The sequence below is a fragment of the Ixodes scapularis genome, unplaced genomic scaffold, assembly GCF_016920785.2.
Source record: "Ixodes scapularis isolate PalLabHiFi unplaced genomic scaffold, ASM1692078v2 PGA_scaffold0__279_contigs__length_252992795, whole genome shotgun sequence".
Taxonomy (NCBI): Eukaryota; Metazoa; Arthropoda; class Arachnida; order Ixodida; family Ixodidae; genus Ixodes; species Ixodes scapularis.
In genome coordinates, this window is record NW_024609835.1 from 105,912,999 (window position 1) to 105,933,936 (window position 20,938).

The window sequence follows — 20,938 nt, forward strand, 5'->3', positions numbered from 1 at the left end:
AGTTTGGATCCAAATACTTAATGATAATATTCAGCATGTCTAACTGAGAGGGCTTTACCAATTGACTGGAGGATGGCCAGAATTAAACCTGTACATAAAACAAGAAACAAGCAGGATGTTGCTAATTACAAGCCTATTTCATTGACGTGTTCCATCTGCAATATTGCCGCGCGCGCAGCTGGCCAAGCAGGCAGCGCGCGCGTGGCCTAATGGTTATCGTGCTTGTCTCCCACGCGGAAAGCCAGGGTTCGATTCCTGGGAGCGACGTGTCTTTTGTTTATACCTGCAGGTTAGTGTTCTGGAAAATTCGAGAATCATGTTGCTTGCTCCAGGCCCGAATGTTCTACGCGTCGAACCTTCTATGCCGATTATTCCAGAAGCCCACGCGTGTACAGAGCGCGGCACTGTTAGCGCGAACAAGCGATCGCCGGTTATTTCAGTTTTTCTCTTTGAAATCAAGGGATGTCACCCAAGTTATTATTTTTACGGAAAGAGCTCATTTAATCCTATGATGTAAGCGATAAAATTTCGTGCTCGCTAATACTATTTAGAAGTAGAATGCGAAAATGCACAGATGTCGTGTTCGCGCTAACAGCGTCGTGAGCCAGAGTCAGTCTCGCCCCTGCGCTCGATCCTGCGGTTTCGCCGACATCAATGCCCGCGACGCTCTGCTGTTTTCTTCTGTTTCCTTTTTTTGGTTTCGGCAGAAGTTCGCCCCATTAAACGTTTAGTTTCTTCAGTTATCTTTGCCTCATCAATCGTCATTTGTGACAATATCGATAAACATCTGAATTTCTTAAAAATCAAGATGTCCTGTCAAAAAGGCACAATGGCCCTAGACAAAGGTTTTCTACTACTACTCAACTAATCAAAACAATTCATGACCTTGCTTTGCTCCGGACAAAAAGAATCGAGTTATATGTAATTTATATTGACTTTGCAAAAGCGTTTGATAATGTGTTGCATGCAAAGCTTCTAGACAAACTGAGAAACTACTTAACCCCAGCCTACTCATTTTAGAACGAAGCTGTTATATGCTAGGATCTGGGAAAAAAATGTGTCCTCACATGTTGACGGCAAATTCCCCATTGGTTGTGGCAAGTATGAATAAATAAGAACAAAGAGGGGTCAAGTATGAATAAATAAAAGCAAAAAGAGGGGGCAACCGGCGTGAGTCAGCCTTTCTTATTACTAGAGGTCGTCCTAGGCGTCGTCCTCGACATTGTTTTTTAGGTCGTCCTAAAAGTCATCTTCCTAGAAGTCATCCTCGAAGTCGTCCTCTAGGCGTCGTCCTAGAAGTCGCCCTTGAGGTCGTCCAAGAAGTCGTCCTCGAAGTCGTCCTTGAAGTCGTCCTCGAGATCGTCCTTAAAGTTGTCCTCGAGGTCGTCCTCGAAGTCGTCCTCGAGGTCGTCCTTGAAGTCGTCCTTGAAGTCATCCTCGAGGTCGTCCTTGAAGTCGTCCTCGAGGTCGTCCTTGAAGTACTCCTTGAGGGTCGTCCTAGGAGTCGTCCTCAAGGTTGTCCTAGAAGTCGTCTTCGTCGTCCTTGAGGTCGTCCTCAAGGTTGTTTTAGAAGTCGTCTTAGAAGACGTCCTTGATGTCATCCCAGATGTCGTTCTCTAGGCATCGTCCTAGACATCGTCCTCTAGGCATTGTCCTAACAGCTTCGCTGGTCCTCCATCCTCACGTAAAGTGGAAGGGCTCTACAATATTTTTTTTTTCGAGGATCGTACAAAACAATTTTATTTTAGATGGGAAATCTGCAGTAAAATAAGAAACATTTCCTCGAGTTCCAGGTTTCATATTCTACTCTACATCAGGACTTCTGGTCTGAGTCCCACTGACATGCAGACGCCGAAGGTGATGGAATGCATGGAGGATTCAGATTGTTTTCATCACTCCTCTCACTGCCCATCAAACTACCGTTCAATTCCTAAAAAGCAGAAAGGCTGAAGGATTCATCATCACATATGCCTGAGCAGTGGTCCTTTTCAAAAAGAAGGTTTCGTAACTCTTTGTCGGCTAAAGCGGTCCTCCGCAACAAAGCCATGTTGTTTTAAAATACAGTTGAACCTCAATTTAACGAAACCCGATTTTATGAGTTTCCCGATTTAACGAACAAATTCGGATTCCCCGCGGAGCCTATCCCGAAGAATGTCTTTCTCGACTTTACGAAGTTCCCGATTTAACGAAATAATTAGGGGGTCCCGGTGACTTCGCTAAATCGAGGTTAAACTGTAAATGCTCACAAGCAACTGCTTTTTTTTTTTTTTTTGCTGAATGAAGTGTTCTTTCTGTCAAACAGCAAAACAAACAAGCAAACCACCCAAGGTAAATGAAGCAACAAGGGTAGTTGTGCTATCTGCCATAATGCATGTTAAAGAAGCACCATAACCGAAACGAGAGCCACACTCGTGGTCGGGCTTTGTGGTCTGTAAGGGGTGGCACAAGTGACACTTGTTAGTATTAAGAGACAAGGGGTTAAAAACATCAGATAGTTGACTGGATAAAGGCTTAACTTTCAAACCGTTACCAATGTGTAGCATTTAATAATGAATGTTCATCCTCACTTTCGATAAATTCTGGCTTCCCCCAGGGATCTGCACCTGCACCTATTTTATTCTTATTGTATATTAATGATATTCCTGATGATATTTCTGTTAAAATAAGTCTTTACATCGACGATTCTGTAATATGCAATGGAGTTAATTGTGTGAATGACCAGATTGAGCTTATTGACGATTTAGACAACGTTGCGAGATGGTGCAATACATGGCAGATGATATGACTGACTAACAAAAAGAAGCCTCTTTCATTTCGCTATCTAAACCAGTGGTTCTCAAACTCCGGGTCTGTAGACTCCGATTTTGGAGACCCTAAGAAGGCCTCAAAACATTCACCCAAACAATAATTCTTTTTAAAAAAAATTTGATGCTGACTTTTTTACATGTGTGTCGAGTGAGTAGTGTTGATTAGTCTATGCTTCATAGCTTCCAAGTTGGTTGGCATGCATTTAGCTTTTCTTATTTACCCTTTTGTCATCGTAATCATCTAGTATTATCCCCCCTCTTCCCAGGTGGATAGGGTCCCCCGTCACCTTTGCTGATCCAGAAGGGGTCCCGAAACATAAGCGATTCCTAACCACTGATCTAAACCAACAAATTTTAACTGGAGCTACCTAATTGAAATACCTAGGTCTCTGGATCAGCTCCAATCTTCGATGGGATAAACACATCGGCATGGTTTCCTCTACTGCCTTGTGAAAATTCTTTCTCAGACGAACATTAAAATTGGCCACTTCAAGTACTCGACTCCTAACTTAGAAGACCCTGATTCGTCCAATTTTAGTGTGTCAACATCAATTTTGGGATCCATTCACACAAATAGGCACTAAATGCATTGGACCAAATACAGAACAAGAATGTCAGGTTTATTTTTAATGGTTATAGAAATGCATCAGTATCTCAGCAGTTTACCCAACGGGTTGGGTAACTGCAGTGCAGACATTAATTATCATTTAAACTGATGGGCAATATGCAAAATAGCAGTGCCCCTAGCAGTTCAGGTGCACTCTGGGAGCAGGAGACTAAACAGGTAGTTCCTGTTTCGGTTTTGCTGGGTTGTCCATCGGTCGTCTGCTATCGTCTCTACACTGCCATTGCTCACGTCGTGGTGGATTGCTCCACAGATATGCACGATGCAGTAAGTACTTTTTTCTACTCGTCGCTACATATCAGGCACAGCGAAAAACGAAACAATTAGGATTTTGCTGGCATGGGGAGAGAGCAAAAACGCTTTAACGGCATAGTCGAGCGAATGAAGATCGACGTATGCCGACCGCCGTGCCAGCTCACTGTGTGCAACCTCAAGAACAGCCACTGAGACTAGTAACTACTCCATTTTTATAAAAAGCTAAAAACCCTCGCAAAAGTATGAGTGTGACCAGCCCCTGGCAGGACAGGAAACAGCTGCCAATAAATTATTTGACAATCGCAAGCTTCATAAAACATGAAGTGTTGGGGCTGAAAGATGCATGCCTAAGGAATCTGCACATTCTATGATATGGGCACACCAACACTGCGACTGTGTTTTGATCCTTCCCGTGGCCAATAACCTCACAGCGACATTGCAAGAGGTGCATGTTTGCACTTGAAAACATTCTCGTATAGCGATGTTCGTCATCTACTTGTACCACATTAGCCCAAATGAAAATAGCGATCGGCAAAGCAAGGGTGTTATAACACTGGAGCACGAGTTTCAGTAACCGTTTTCGAGGTTGCAAACAAATGCACGCAGTGAACTGGCATGGCGTTCGGTGTACATCAATCTGCATTCAATCGACTTTGCCGTTATGGCATTCTCGCTCGCTTCCCGTCCAGCAAAATTGTAATTGTTTCGTTAATCACTGTGTCTGATATGTAGCAAAGAGAAGAAAAGGGTACTCAATGCGTCGCGCATAAGTCTAAAGCAATCCACGACGACGTGAGCAATGGCGGTGTGAAGACGATAGTAGAGGACAGGTGCACAACTCGGCCAAACCGAAACTACCCGTCGACACTCTCCTGCTCCCAGGGTGCACCTGAACTGCTAGGGACGCTGCTATTTTGCATACTTCCCATTAAGGGTCAGTAAACAATGAACGTGGGTGAATACATAACTTTTTCTACCGAATATGCCACCCGACAAAGCTCTACCAACCACGCACAAATAGTTTGAAGTTTTCTTTTTTTCCTCAGACAGTCATAGAATGAAATGGGCTTTCTTACAATACAGTTGAAACTTGATTTAACGAAGTCACCGGAACCCACTAATTATTTTGTTAAATCGGGAACTTCGTAAAATCGAGAAAATCATTTTGCGGGCATAGGCTGAGCGGGGAATCCGTATTTGTTCGTTAAATCGGGAAATTCGTAAAATCGGGCTTCGCTAAATCCAGGTTCAACAGTTTTACTAACCATGATGCTGCTAGAGCATTTGTTTCTACTTTGTGCACCAAGTGATCGTATAATTATTTTTTATTTTGACACTGATTTATTTTGCATGTATTTCCATTTTGCCACGATTCCTTTGATAAAATCAGCAGTATTTGCAAAAAAAAAAGACTAAAGAAGACACATAAGACTGCTTACATGTAGGAATGGGAAAGCATTCCTACATGCAGAGCATTCCTATATGCAGTGCATCCCTACAAGCAGCGCGCTAAGCCTTCTTTTTTCACACGGTGCTCTGGCAGTGACATCATGCTTCCCCGCCGCACAGGCATGGCAAACCCCGCGGGTTTTACAGCTCCCGTGATGATGCATCTGCGTTGCTGTGTTTTTCTTTGTGTCTTATTTCTGAGGCACGTCCGCTTTGACCTCGAGCGGCCTCGCCGGCTTCCATGACAAAGCATTTGTGTTGCTGTACTTTTGGCGAATAGGAATTTAACTGCAGTTTTGCTGGTCAATGGGAATTCAACTTCTGTTTTACAGCTACAGACGGTTACAGACAACGCTGGCTTTGCTCCATTAAACAGTTAATACTTTCGCATTAAAAAAAGTACTACTATTCTGCTAGTATTTGACCACAAGCGCAGCACTGTTGCTGAGCCCTGCAACATGAATTATCGGTACCGATTTCGAGAATATGTCCACCCTCGCACGAGACAAACCCCTGGCAGAGACCTCTAGTGAAATTGTGGCACATTCTCGCTATACCAGGAAACATCATTAGATGTGTTGGCAATTTACCTTTTAGAGGGGGAAAAAAACAAAAAGCAGACAAACCCTTGAAAGAAGAAACAGCTTTGGTTCAACGATCATAACTACTACCCGAGAAGAAAGGGAGGCTGCTCCTCGACGCTCACGGTCGCCCTGAACAAAAGACAGTTGGTTTTGAAACCTCGGGCCCCTCTACATTTAGGGATTGGTCATAATAAGCATGAACAAGCTGTTCCAAAAGCTACACATATACACTATACGTAATGGTTCCATTTGTTGTCTAAAGCTGTTGCAGTATTGGGCATAAAGAAAGCGTAAGCAAGGAAGCTGTAGTGCTGCAAAGTGACCTTGGAGCGACTCTGATGCCTTACCTGCCGCCCAGCCAGTACTGCAGGACCACTCCCCAGGGCTCAATCTTGGGGCCAGACACCTTGAGGCGCCCACTCCCACAGCCCATGAGGATGGGGCATGCACGGCACAGCGTCTGCTCAATCAGGTCCCCGCTCAGGTATTCGCGGCCGGAGCCGTGGCCGCAGTACCTGCACCAAAGTAAAATTTGGGAGGTTTCACCTGCCAAACCAATGAACGGCATCTGGCACGCTCCAGTGGAGGATCGATGATGAATTTCGACCACCCAAGGATCTTTTGACATGAAACCATAATTTTAGCCTTCTCCACGCTCGGGATTCGACCCGCCACAGTACCTGCACCCTTTGGGGCACGAGTTTCCCCGTAACCGCTTGGAAGCAGGGTCGGGACTTCCCCAAGGCTCACTTGTTTTGGAAAGGAAAATGGGTTTTGTCAGGATGCCTAGTGCAGATGGTACAACTGACCATTATTGATGAAAAGGCTCACGCACATCGGGGTCATATTCTGAATCTACTTGCTCGTGCACTTCGAGCCTTTGCTCCGATTGGGGAGAGAAGCAAACAGAGTACATAGGTTACAGAAACCTCAGAATTGTATTCTACCCTCCACAGAATTGTATTCTACCTTATTGTAGTAGAATAGACGTCTTTAAATACTCTTTTTTCGCACAGCAATTGAAGAATGGAATAGTCTCCCGGAGTGTGTCATAAATTTAACAGACGCGTCTCATTTTGAGTCTTCCTTGGAAGAGCTGTTTTCAAATTAAAAGAAATTGTGGTTGATTGTTGTTATTTGAAAATGTAATAGTATTTTGTGTGTCCTTATTGCTGTTAAATGCTAAGATTGTATGTTTTTCCCTTTTATTTCTCCCTCTCCTTAATAGCCGTCGAGAGAAGGCTGACAGTATTGATAAATAAATAAATAAAAACATCAAATGAGGCCACCAAGCCAGGCATGGGGAGTACTAAAGTATGTTTCTACAACAACAATTGTAGTATTCTAACATTTAAATCCAATTATTTCCTGTTTTAAGATTTGCATGACTACTTCCAAACAGTAAAGTGTTATACAAGATGTAAAAAGAGAAGACAACAAACAAAAAATTTAAAAATCAAAGAAGAACTTGGAAAAGTGGCGTGTCATTTCAATCATCTTGCCGCTATCTTGGCAGCCTGTCCTTTGTGGGTGCGCCGACGACTTATGAGACGACGTAACTGAAATCATTACATCACTCTCTAAGCATCATTGTAAGCAGGACTTGCGGCACTCTTTTTGCATGCAACTTTTAAATTGGGTTAAAAAACGAGAAAATTGATCATATAATATCTCGATTAACTTAAAGAATTTTGCAAATTCTTTAAGTTAATCAGGCCATCAATACTGTGATCACTACATGACTCTTAAAACCAATAAACAAGTTAATTAACAAATTTCAGTTAATTAGCCAACTTACCATGACAATTATCCCCTCATCTAATGTTCGCTGAGCCTGATAAATACATGGTGAAGACAGAACTTGTTTAACCCTTACCTCTTTCTTTTAAATAAAGATCTGTTCAAATTAAAATCAAACACCTTGCATAGTTGAGAAGGTATGAGACCTAAAAAAGGGGAAGCCCAAGCTAAAGAATATATGGCTGGACTCCGAAGTGCTGTGCATAAGAAGGATTCATGCACCTACTTGGCATGATAAAGCGGGGTGCAGGTTACGGCACTACAGTGTTCGCTCATGTAGTGGAATTAAAGCATTTATGAATTATTTGTGCCTACTTTCCCACAGAACACATATACAGCCAATCATTGCGTTGGGCATAAATGACATAGCGAATAACCAGATCGAGAACAGGATTCTCCATACAAATTCAATCTTCACAGATGGTATCTTCGCAAGAAGACGTTATTTCAGTCCTGTAAACAGCAGAAATCATGCTGTCGATCGCGGCGATTGGCAATCTGCGTGCTCCGTGAAAAAGCAAACCCTAAGGTTTTTGTCATAAACAGTACAGCTATTACTCGAGTAAATACGGTAATGCACAAAAAGAAGCAAGTGACCTGATATTATAATTGCAAAAATGTAACAGAAGTAGTGTGACAGCAAGAAATATTCACTTCAGCAGGAGTAAACCACAGAATTCTCTCCAAAAGTTCAGGAATAGCTCTCATGTGCTAAATGCAGTGTTGGGTAAAGTACATCTAAAAAGCGTTTGAAGTGAAGTACAAAGTAAATGAGAGGTACCTACTACTTTACTTCAAGTAAAGTAGTAGGCACACCAGGTGCAATGTACTTAAGTACAGTAATACTATAACTGCAATGTACTTCCAAAGTAAAGCACAAGTACTTTTTAACATAATCTTTCATGATGCCCTTTCATTCCCCTTAGTATTTTTTTTATCCTTTAAATGGTATGCAATTGCCCAAGGGGTAATCGGGGGTGCATCAGTTATTTTTGGAAATGGCAGCAAATATTGGATAAAGTCAAGTGGCTTCAGAGTTGATGAAGCATCTTTTTGTGACACAGATTTCACAAGACCAAATTTGGGCAATGTACCTACTTTGAAGTTGGGAGTTGCACTGCTTTCCTCAAAATGTACCAGAAAAAAATATTTTAAGTAAGGTACAAGTACATACATAAAGTAAAAGTATTCTATATTCCCTTGCAGTAGTAGTACTTTAGGTACAATGTACTTAAAGTACTTCCCAACACTGACTAAATGTTCTTTGTGCAAGTATGTATAAAGGTTGTGAAATGGGATATTAAATAAGAAAACAAAAAAAAAATCAGAATAAAAAAGCAAACCCAGGATTGCTACTCAAAACATGTTAATTCAGGGCTTCGGATCAACAGGCATCACTGTACAGATACCCAATGCTAAGTTCAACGGGACAAATGCATCTCACGGGAGAATTGCAAAATTACTTACAAAATCACATCCTTCCCAGCAATGGCGGCTTGGAACTCCTCCTTCTGTGGGGGCTGTCCAATCACGCCTGGCCAACCCTGCCTGTTCAGAAACAATGAAGGAGAGCTTGTTGGAAAAGAAAGAGGACCGCTCAGCGAGGAATTGGTGCCGCCCATACTTTGTTTCACTTTATGTCTGCACGCGCCCGACGCTGCAAACTATGGGACGAATCAGAGAGAGTCAAAAGCGCACCGTCATGGGGTTTGTGACGTTTCTGTATGTGTTCTATCATCGCTGAACAGAAAAGGCCCAGTGACTTGCGCTTTTGACACTCCAGTTTCCGATTTTCCTGTGGGTGCCGCCATTTTAATGCTGTCTGCGGAGGAAAAAGCGAATTATTGTGTGTATGTTTATACAGCCAGAAGTTAGTCTGCCTTGGTGGGCGTCTGGTGTCTCAGCTGTAGATGAGCAATTTAGCCAGTGCGGTACAACCGCTAGCCTGGGGTCTTTAACGTGCACCACGCAGTAGTGATACACGACCGCACGCCGGTACGATGCTCATTTAGATCGAAACGGGCAGGGGCGGGGATCGAGCCCAGGATCCTGGGTTCAGCAGCGCGAGCTTTCGCTCCACGTGCTCCGAGCTGGTGTGCGCTAGACCACTCGGCCACCGATCCCACTGTCTGCGGAGAGAAGAACTGGAGATTGGTACAAATCGAAAATGCTACTTATACTTCCTAACTTTAATATACAGTGATAGAAAGCTCCGGCAACAGTATTTTGCTCTGTCACGGGCTGTTTAAACATTTCTGAAGGACAAAAAAACATTTTTTTGTGATTTTGGATAAAGCTTCAGACAGCTGGCAACAATGATTTAAGGTAACAAGATGGCTCAAGTGCCATTACTTCGAAGAATGGCTTTAGGGCTGCCCTATCAATGACACATATGTCATTTAAACAAACCGTAACCGTAACCGCAACCACAAGTGCCATCAAGGAGAAAGTCCTCCAAGAGAGAAAGGGAAGGCCTACCCTTTGAAGACGTTCTCGAACTGGGCCTGGGTCTTGGGGATATCGTTGCTGGGGTTCAGGATGAAGTAGGTTTTAGATGTGTCGGCCCCCCGAATGTAGACATTGTCTAAAGTCTGGGAGTAGTACCACAGCTGGGCCTGGAGGTAGGCCAGTGACGGGACCCGGCTCACGGGGTTCTTCTGCAGGATGGGCACACTCTCCCAGGGCAGGGCTTGGATGGCCTGTGACGCGGGGGGACGGGTCGAATGCTGAGCAACATTCAAAACAGATTACTACAGCCATACATCACAATGTGGAGTGATACAGTGGGGAAGTGCTGAGGTGCTTGTGTCGGAATATTGCAGGCACTGTCATAGATAAAGGTATCTTGTAGTATAACAGTTTACATGCAGAATTATATTAATCTAACTCGTGGGTTCTTTCTATCTTGAAGAACCCCTCTTGACCGAAGGCCAAGGAACCCTTACTGATCTCGGCATTGGTATAATAAAGCAGTGCAGAAACTTGGAGCTTGTAAATCATAAAGACAGTGCTTAAACTGAAAAGACAGTTTATTTAAAGGCAAAAAGAGTAGAGGAAATTTGGGACCTCGGGGAAACAAACCCATGGGTTTTTAGGTATCAAACCCGCGATCTAGCGATTCTATTGAACCCGAACAATCATTCTTCACAGATGCTTAGGTATATGGTTGGTGTTATTCAGAGTAAATGAAAAGGCAGGACCTAACCGTACTTACTACCAAATCTCTCTATGGAATGGCCAGGTCTCCAAGTGCAGTGCATTGTCACATCCAGGGTCTACTCTCATCACGAACAGCCCCCATGTTTGCAGCATGTATCAGATTGCTAAAGACATTTCCCATAAGTTGGCTATCGGGAAAAGCTGCAACTTAAAACTGCAGTATATCTGCTAGTAATTCTTCTGCAACAGGGTTGAGAAGGTAAGGGCACCCGTTTGAATCTTATGATTCACAAATACAATGGCAGAATAAGTGTTGACAAAATCCAGGCACATGAAAAAACAATAATGATATAAAGACTGGCGGCGACCTTTATCTCAAGCCCTGTAATACATAAATGGATATGCCATATTTGAAATGCAATCATTTAAATTTGTTTTGAAGAAATTGAACGTTGCACGACATTAGTGTCAATTCGTGGTGTGATGCGACACTGATGTCATGGTCATGCCACGTCTAGCCACACGACACTGTGATGTCACATGACGTTTGAGGCTTCTGTTATAAAGCATTCCATGGTTTAATAATATGTATCGCCTACTATGAATATTGATGAATAGTACAAACAAAATATCACCTTGTCAAGTATGAGAATGACCGGGTGCCGCTCTGGGTTGTCCTTGACCGCTCGCAGCTGCATGAGCTGCACCAGACTGTCGTGGGCGGGATGGGAGTGTGCAATGCCAAACAGACGACACACAGCAACAGACAGCTGGTAGGCGGTCAGGTCAGAGTCGAGCACCGCCTGCAATAACAAGATTACACACTGCTTGGACATGCCTCTGGAATCTACAATAGATATTGTGAATACCTAGTACTTGAGGAATGAAACAAATGGATTTGGAAAAAGGAATGTGTGCACATTATTAAAACAAAAAAATATCCATACTTTGTGGTGTGGTCCCTCTTATCCTGCCCTTAATGGGGCCAATAATACTACACATTTCACAGACAAAACAACAACAATAGAAGAAGATGCTTGGAGATCACCTGATGTGATGTGAATGGACAGCATCAGCTGGTGAGACATTTCGATAACAATGTGTCGCAACTGACTGAAAATTCCGGCAATGTTGCATTGCGATGTGTCCCGCGTAAACCCCCACCGATCACACAGAGAACCAGAGATGGCAAAATTACTTTCAAAAAGTAATTAAATTACATTACAAATTACTTTTCTGAAAACTGCACAAATGTAATTAAGTTAAATTACAAATTACCACAGAATAAATGTAATGACATTACATTACAATAACTTTGAAATTACTTTTGAATACCTTGGGGCAGTCATTTGTGCTTATTTTATTTACCGTATACACCAAGACACTGTTTACAAAACAAGCCCTTGTTTGGCCCCACAGCCCGCGTGCAGGAACCAGATCCGGGAGAAGCGAGGCGCTGCGCATGCGCACTGCCTACAGCAGTGCCACCGCAGTGATATGACGTCAGAGAGCCAAGTTGGTCTCTATGTACCAAAACTCAGATCTTCCTGTTTACACTGCAATAACCTTATGCACCTCAAAGTGAACCATACTGAACAGTGGTCTTGCTGGCGCACATGACAAGTGTAAAACATGATTAGAGTTCCGCGTTTTCGGTTTTTATTTTTTCAAAATTCGGCGTACTTTTTTCGGTGTTTATTTCAAAAATACAATTATGGTTTTTTTCGGTGTATATTTATTCCCAAAAAAGTTTACCATTTTTCTTTTTCGGTGAATATTAAAAAACACCATGTCCATCGGACACCGAATCGGATGATCCTTGTAGCTGTGATATTTGTGATCACTCAAAGAATAACGGCACATGTACATACGTGATCTTCGCTACAACTTCCGTCAGGACACAGCTCAAAATCGCGAAATTCGCAGGCATAAGCTTCAGCGCGCTTCTTTTTCCTTACCATTCTGACGACGTGACCGTCTGAGGTGATGACCGTACAAAAACCAGCAAAATGGCATAAATAAAAAAAAAAAAAAAAAAAAAACCATTTTATTTATGTTTTTAGTCGAAGGGAACTCCGAACCCTAAACATGATGAATAGCTTTTAGGGGCGAAGCTCCTTAGGGGCTAGCCATGTTCGTATGTCTGTCCGCCGTCCCGCGTGCCCCTGCTCGTGAGCTCACAAGCAGGAGCTCTCGAGCTCCTGCTCGTGAGCTCGTGAGGTGCGGCAACACAGTGGCGCCACAGTGTGGCTCCTAGCAGAATCGTTTTGGATAAACCGCAGCAGACACATAAGACATCCTGCATAGCAGCCAACCTTTCTTATCGATGTTGACTTATCCGAGCAAAGCGCTATACGAAATACACAGGACCACAGCCGGCGCCAACCTTCTTTTACGCAAGACCCAGAAGTGGAGAACACAGAATTCTCCATGCGCCGGAGAAGAGCACTGCAATCATCTCAATCCCAGTACGTCTACTTGGTCTCCCAGCGAGTGAAGAGCAGTATGATAACAAGAGGAACAAAAAATACTTCTCGCATAGATTTAATCAATTAGTGCTGGCACTAATGAATGTCGACCCGTAGTGATTTCCGGATTGTCAAACACACAGACACTTCATAAAGGCATCTTTCAGCGCAGATAAACGAAAAACCTGGCTGTGTGTTGCTGTTGTTGCTGTTTACAACTGCGGGAGACGTGATTGAACATGAGCTTCGAGCAACTCCTGCGGGTTGAATGAAGAAAGACACATGCACAGCAACGCTGGATATGGGTAGGTTTTCGAATGTCAGGTTGCCAAAACTTTGCTCAGGAGCAAGATTGAAAAACATGGCTGCGGGAAGGTGCAGATGCGGCCAAGATGCTGCGGGCACATTAGAATAGGTTGAAAGGGCGGCCTTCCACTATGCGACGTAACGCGGACGCTGCCCACCAGTTGCCAAAGCGGAGCAGCATGCCCCCCGCATAGGTGTCGCACGCTCCCCACAGTAATGATGCCAAATGCTTTTACGCAAAAATGTGGATATAAAAAAATAACCACTTTTAGTACATCATGATCTGGCATAGCAACTACTTAAATTCCGAGCAAAATAAAAAATAACGAAGCACAAAAACAAATTCATGTCTCTTGATTTCCTTCTACAAAAGAGGCTCCCAGACTTCTTGATCTCGAGGGATTCCATCTGCCTTAAGTGACAAATGAGAAACCCCTGCCACTTTCAATATTGTTACGTCTAAGCAGTATGAGGGCCTAGAGACTTTGTTCACAATTAATGCACACACTAGAATACACTAGTCACATAGCATGTAGTGTCTCTATGCATGGCTATGACATGCTGAACTACTGTGCTTGAAAAAACATTTTACTTGGGACAAAGATGGTTGCAAGAATTTCGGTGCTCCAGGAACCTAAGAGAATATGCTGGGGAACCCTGGGGATCCAGTTTGAGATCCAATGTCCGACAGCATCAAATATCCCACTCCAATTACTATATCTTATAATAAAAATAGCGCTTGTCGGTTGTATCACAACAAGTATGTATTTACTTGCATAATGAACACACTTTTTTTCCCAATAATTTGACACATATTGGGGGGGTGCGTTCATTACGCGGTGTAAAATGTTTGCATTTACACACTTCGTGCAAACATCATATTAGGTGCCAATATGACACGGCAAGGTATTGTGGCAAGTCTCCACTGACAAAGAAGCACCCACGGCTGGTCGGGGGCACGCCACAGTAACCATGCTTTATAAATTGCAAACCTTTTTAGGGCGCTTTCGGCCTTCCTTTCACCAAAGAAAAAGAGCCCTATGAAGCTCATTCAGTTTGGAGAGCAACGTGACCGTTCTTGAGCCTAACCATTTTCACGATTTCACTGTCCGAGAGCGGACCACAGACAACGGCGTGTTTGTTGACATCAATGCCTCCGATAGGCGAAGAATGCCCGAAGCTAAACAATTCCTTGACACAAGCTTCGTCAAGTGTGCGCGCTGCTTGGTTTCACGGTTGATCACTTCCGGAACTACGCACTTGCAGCCATTACGAGAGCGGCTTGGCTGGCATTGTTTGGCCTGACCGCTTGGTGGCAAAAGAAAATTGGCTTAATGGGCTTGGTGGCTAACTAGGTTAGAAGAAATTCGAGACTTGCGGAGCCGAAAATTGGAGGTGCATTCATTACGCAAAGGAAAAAAAAAGTCCAAATATTGGTACCCGTTGTGGGGGGGGGGGGGGGGGGGGGGGGGGTGCATTCATTAAGTGAGTAAATATGAATGATCTCCCTCTCAGAATAGTCCTGAGTTAAGTACACTCAAATACTAGTAGAACAAACTTTCAGTTGAACAAACAAACTTTCAGCTAAACAAACAAACTTTCAGCTGAACAAACAAACTTTCAGCTGAACAAACAAACTTTCAGCTGAACAAACAAACTTTCAGCTGAACAAACAAACTTTCAGATGAACAAACAAACTTTCAGATGAACAAACAAACTTTCAGATGAACAAACAGACTTTCAGATGAACAAACTTCCGTAAAATTTCAGAAACCCCATTGTGTTCAATAGATTCAGCTGAGTAAACTTTCAATTAAGCAAACTTTTTTTAGGTTCCTTAAAGTTTGTTCAAGTGGTATTTCACAGTAGCCTGAATAGCATAAAAGAGGCATCTTTCCAGGAATGCGACGTGTGAAAAAGTCTTGATATGGGAGGCAGTCCCTGCTGGATTTAAGTAGACTTACCTCTAGCAGACGCTTATTGCAGCAGTGCAGCTTGTACTTGGCAGCCTTCACAAGAACTGTGGTCACGCTTGACTTGAGGGCTTGGTAGGCAGTGGCATCTGCAATCTTCCCCTGGAAGACACCTTTCCAGCAGCCCATCCAGACCTCTTCAATGGACTTCAAAAGCTCCTGGGAAACAAGGTAAGAAGCATACACTTTGGCAGTAAAATGCACCCAACAAAGAAACTGTTAGGATAAGCCAAGTGGAAAGTTGGTAAACGTTGAACATAAAGAAAAATCGCGCACAAAGAGACAAGGACAAAAGAGGAACACAGAATGCGCGTGTCTGTGTTCCTTCCTCTTTTGTCCTTGCGTCTTTGCACGCAATTTTTCATTATGTCCAAGTAAAAGTCAGCATACAAATGACATCTTGAACAAGTTCTCTGTTGCTTAAACTGACCAAGTAAACACATAGTACTCAGGACATTAATAACCAGGGGTTGGTGACCTTCAGGGCTCCATTACCAAATCCTACCTTCAGTCTTCAAGACGCTTAATCACCCAAAGCTGCAAACACAGCCACTGTTCTCCCAGCATGTTCAATACCGCAGATCAAAGCATATGATGCATATCACCTTGTACAATTCCCAACAAGTCACTAAACTTAGTGGATCATGATTCAATTGCACCTATACTGTTTCTGTCATGATTTACTTGCACATAGAAGCACCAGGCCGGTAACAAGATGATGACTGATGAAGGACAGCACAAACTGCTGTGAATGGTTATTTTAGGTACAAATCCCAAGGAAATACAGAATACAATAATTCTGAGCACCTAAATTTATGTTTCCTTGAAGTTTTAGAGGTTGTAATAAAAGTGCTTTTGTCATTTGAATGTCAATGTCAATTACTTGAGAACTAAAATCGGCATGTGAATGATTAATATGTCTTCTTAAAGGACACATGCAAAGGAAAAAAACTTTTTTTAAACAGCTTAGATGGAAGAGGATGTCATAAAACCATTTTACAATAAAGAGAAAAAATTTTTAGAACTATGCTTACGGCACTACACGAATTTGTAATTGGCGCCCGCGGGCGCAGCGGAAAAGTGGCCCTTATTTATCACGTGACTGGTACATATCTGTCACGTGGTGCTTGCGCTCTTTCGGAAGCTTCCTATGGCCTCTAAAAGTAACTTATTCATCTTTGTTTGAAGTATGACAAGAAACTAAAATTAATAAGTAACTTTTAGAGCCCAAAGAAAACTCCTGAAAAAGCGAAAGCAGACGTGATAGACCTGTGCGCTCGTAAGATGACAGCGGCGGCGCCTTGAAGCAGACAAACTTGTGCGGTGGCGGCGACAGCGGCGTTCGGACAACGCTCGGCGTGCGGCGGCGGCGTGACTTTGCGGCGGAGACGACGGAGCGTGGCGGCGCACAGGCCTACCACGTGACCAGCGGCGGCTCCCCCGCGGAGCACCAACTACAAATTCGTTTTGCGCCGTAAATATAGTTCTAAATTTCTTTTTCTTCATTGTAAATTCGTTTTATAATATTCTTTTTCCATCTAGCCTGTTTAAAAAAAAAAATGTTTTTTTCCTTTACATGTGTCCTTTAAACCCAATCCTGCCGAACTTTCTTTGGGTTCTTCCAAAGCTTCCATGCATAGCTCCTGCTGGTGTAGTTTTCATTTACCGCACCTATATAAAAGTGAAAACTAAACAAAAGAGTTGGCGTACAAATAAACCTGCAGAAGTCTATACAAATCTTGCAGTACCGAAGTATGTTTGATAAATAAAAATGAAAAGGATATTACATTTTGGCAAAATGTAGCAGCATGTAGTGGGGTAAGCACTTTGGTGCAAATGATGCAGTAGTCACATCACTGACTAAAAAAACGTTGGGTCGTCTACCCAGACTTTCACCTTAAGGCGCTTGTCCAGTCCACGCCGCACAGACCACCACAGTGAAGGCTCGGTCATCTTCATTGTAGCAGTACTCTCGTCCAGGATGGTCTTGAACTGCTTGAACAGGCTCACGTGAAACTAGAGAACAATATATCGAAACAAATCAGTTGTTGTCCAAGCCATAAACTGAAAATGTTGTTCTTTTGGCTCAGAATTTTCATTTAAAATAAATGTGAACTGAAATTCTAGAGCATGTTTTATCATTCATCCAATTCATATCTACACAAAAATATGACGGGTTTGTGGAACCTTTACTAATGAAAGAAAAAGAGATACAGAACAAAAAATGTTAAAAGACCAAGGACGAGGGGTGATCGACGAGTAGAGTAAATTATTGTTGTATTAAAATTATCTCTTCAAATAAGAATGTAACTAGCAACGGTTTTGGTCTGCTGTCACGTGTTTGGACAGATCTGCATTCATAGTAATGCAGTATGTATTGAATCAAATGCATGTTTGCTTTTGCTACCACATGTGCTAAGTGTGCTCCTGTAGTGTCCAGGTCAAATTTTGTTTCTCATGAGCAAGGAGAAAACACAGAAGGATACTTTTGGATGTGTTGTGAGTACATTTGAGTGGAACTCCACCTTCCTACCACACCATAAATTACAACAACAAGTAATTCATATGGAAAAAAAGGTAACCAAAGACAACTCAAAATCAAAGAGCCACGTGAAAGTCTTGAATTGCAAAGCATGCAACATGACCGGAAGAACTACCCTGGAGGATTATTGCATGGAAGTGTCACATTTAGATCATAAGCTGGACATCTCTGCGAGCACAGTATTCACTGCAATCTACAAAATATTTAAGCATGCTGAAGTCAGTCTCTGATGAATGCCCAGCGTGTCAATTCCAGCCCAGAGGATGAACAAGTTTCACAGAATATTTGGAACAGCCGTGGCAGTTTCAGGTAGTGATTTCTTCGCAAAGAGGCACGTGTGAGGCTGTCTAAGCATCATTATTATGGTGTTGGAAAAGGGGGATGACTATGCTTGTACAATGTCACATTAGGAGTTGCTCCGAAAAACTGCCCCATATTTAAAACAGCTTTAAAGATGAGGTAAAATCAGATTTTTTATACAGAATAACTAAGGAGCTGAGACATGGGTTCACCATTGGGAGCCCAAGACCAAGCAAGTCAATGCAATATACGTAGAAGCACGAAGACTCGCCACCACCAGCACACACATTTTGGGCTCAGGTGTAAGAAGGAAAAGCTACGAACACCGTGATTTGGAACAGCAAAGGCCCACTCCTGCTGGAGTTTGTGTCACCCGAGAAAACCCCCAACAATAAATCGTATGTAGCTGCCGTGAGAGCACTACACAGAACTACATTAGAACCTCGTTGATACATTCTCTGTTGATACGTTTTCCCGGCTGTTACGTTCAAAAACGCCGGTCCCGTTTTAGTTCTATAGAGATTCATGTATTAGTTTCCTGTCTGTTACGTTTGTTTTCCCGGTTGTTACGTCCGAAAGTGTCGGCATCGCGGCGTCTCGGCGCGCCGGGTGCCAGGCTGCCACGCTGGCTTTGAAGCGAAGCTGAGCTGAACTATGCAATGCGGGTCGCACGGCACGCGTGGGCACACAGACGCCCGTCTTTCTTTTACTCCTTTCCCCCTCTTTTCCGTCTCTGTCTCCTCGCTGGGCTTCGCTGAGCTCTGCCACAACTTCCCATCTTGCCCAGGAGTGACCTTGGAGCACTGCTCGACAGGAGAGCGAGTCTGGCGAGGCGGCAAACGCTTGTTCTTTCTTTCATCTGTCTTTCTCTAGCACAAGGTGTATTCGCATGCACGCTGCACTTCTAGTTTCTTTTCCGCTCAACTGCGTGAACCCTGGTGTTTCTGAGTATGTGCGCTTTGTGCCCATTGACGACTGTCATGGCATTGCGAAAAAGGAAGGCACTCTCTCTTTTAAAGAGAAGTTTGATATACTTCAAACGGTGGATCGCAATCCCAGCTGAAAGAGATCCGACGTCGCAAGAGACCTTGGACTCGCGCCGTCAACTTTGAACAGCATCGTGGCCGACTTTACTACTGCCGACAATGAAGAAAGTGATGAAGTTGTCGAGCATGAAATGAATAATTACACGGCACCCACGTTTGTGGATGCGACCGTTGCTTTGGACACCTTGCGCCGCTATGTAAATGTTCACGACTGCGTGGAGGGTGAGAGGACTGCAGCTCCTGGAGAAACGGCTTTTACTGCTTAACAGTAGAAGCGGCAGGCGGATATTACGCGCTTTTGTGAACATGTCCGAGTCTTCAACAGCTCTGGAAGTACACATAAATTCAATCATTGTATAAGAGCTGCTTTCTATCTGATGTAGAGCCCCCCTAAGTGCGTTAACGGTTGTTATGTTTTCCCGGAAAATAACTTTTTTTCTGCGGTCCCCTGAAAAACGTATCAATGAGGTTCTAGTGTATAAAAGAGACGTGCTGTCGAAAGCTGTCAGTGGGGGCAGTTTTTCATGCCACCTGAGTTGTTGAAAACACAGGTGGTTGAGCAAAGGTCCCGAAATTTGGAGAAGCTTCCACAACAACAGGGGTGTTTGAGTGTTGAAGAAGCAGCAGAGTCTCTCTCTTCAAAATATGTTCAATACTACACAAAATGTTTGTCTCATGAAGTTTGCTCCGCGGAATCCAAGTAGGCCACGTAGATAGAATTGAAATTTCGATGCAGTGAAAAATAAGGCATATTTTTCCCCCCGGAACCATTTTTCATGTTAAGCTGTATAACCTAATTTGTTGCCTCTTGTAATGTGCCATTGCCTAAGAAAGCAATAGAATATATCCCAAAATAAACTGGTGAACATAGGCTATAGAAATATTGAAAGATGCTGACACGCTAATAAGGCAACAAAGTGCACAAACACCATAATTAAATGCAAGCCTTTTCCTGTTGTGAAGTGTCGTTTATTTCAGGTTAGCAAGAGGCTAGAACACCTAATTTGGCATACATTGTTTGACCCACACTCGAGAAAGTGAGGCACATTATGTTCTGCCATCATTGCCAAACAGCTTCACAGACCTTCAATGAATGAGGCTTCTTTCCTTTTTAGTGACAGCAACAGAGATATTCATCAGAACCAAGCCCAAATTCGTCACAGTGTTTTGCTGTGGCACTTTCAACGCAACAGTACTGCAAAGTCTTGAGCAGAGAGCAAGCAAGGTCACTGCTGGTGCATACCATACCTGAGGGTCAGAAGAGCCACTGAGGTGCACCATAATGGGGGCCTTGTTTTTGCGGTACTGGCACACAAGTAGGTCCGGTGTCAACAATGTCCCGTTGGTGCTTTTGACAACCGCATCTGCTGTTGCGAGTTGCACTACTGTCCACTCTGGGAAAAGAGAGTGAAGAGCTAAGCAAGCTGGTTGATGATAAGAAAGGAAGGCAGAGTGCAAGTTTGTCTGTTTTTCTCAGGGATTGTAGCGACGTCAGAAAGATGCCGAGCTCCGATTGGCTCTGATTGAAGGATAGTGCATAGTCCTCGAGGCAACTTGCTTTGAGGTCTACCCATTATTTTTCAATCAAAGCCAATAAGAGCTCAGCGTCGTTCTGACGTCACCG

At 43.4% G+C, this 20,938-nt stretch overlaps 1 protein-coding gene across 2 annotated transcripts in view; it reads right to left on the reverse strand.

Annotated features, from left to right (window-relative positions):
- Positions 1-20,938, reverse strand: part of LOC8027103 (separin) — a 79,315-nt gene that overhangs the window by 1,807 nt on the left and 56,570 nt on the right. For both annotated transcript variants that reach the window (XM_029990995.3, XM_029991003.2), the window contains exons 18-24: positions 20,563-20,708; positions 17,323-17,442; positions 15,418-15,585; positions 11,315-11,482; positions 9,999-10,219; positions 8,988-9,068; positions 6,068-6,235 (exon numbers count right to left, since the gene is read on the reverse strand). In XM_029990995.3, the coding sequence (XP_029846855.2) occupies positions 6,068-6,235; positions 8,988-9,068; positions 9,999-10,219; positions 11,315-11,482; positions 15,418-15,585; positions 17,323-17,442; positions 20,563-20,708 (1,072 nt within the window). The remainder of the gene's footprint in view (positions 1-6,067; positions 6,236-8,987; positions 9,069-9,998; positions 10,220-11,314; positions 11,483-15,417; positions 15,586-17,322; positions 17,443-20,562; positions 20,709-20,938) is intronic.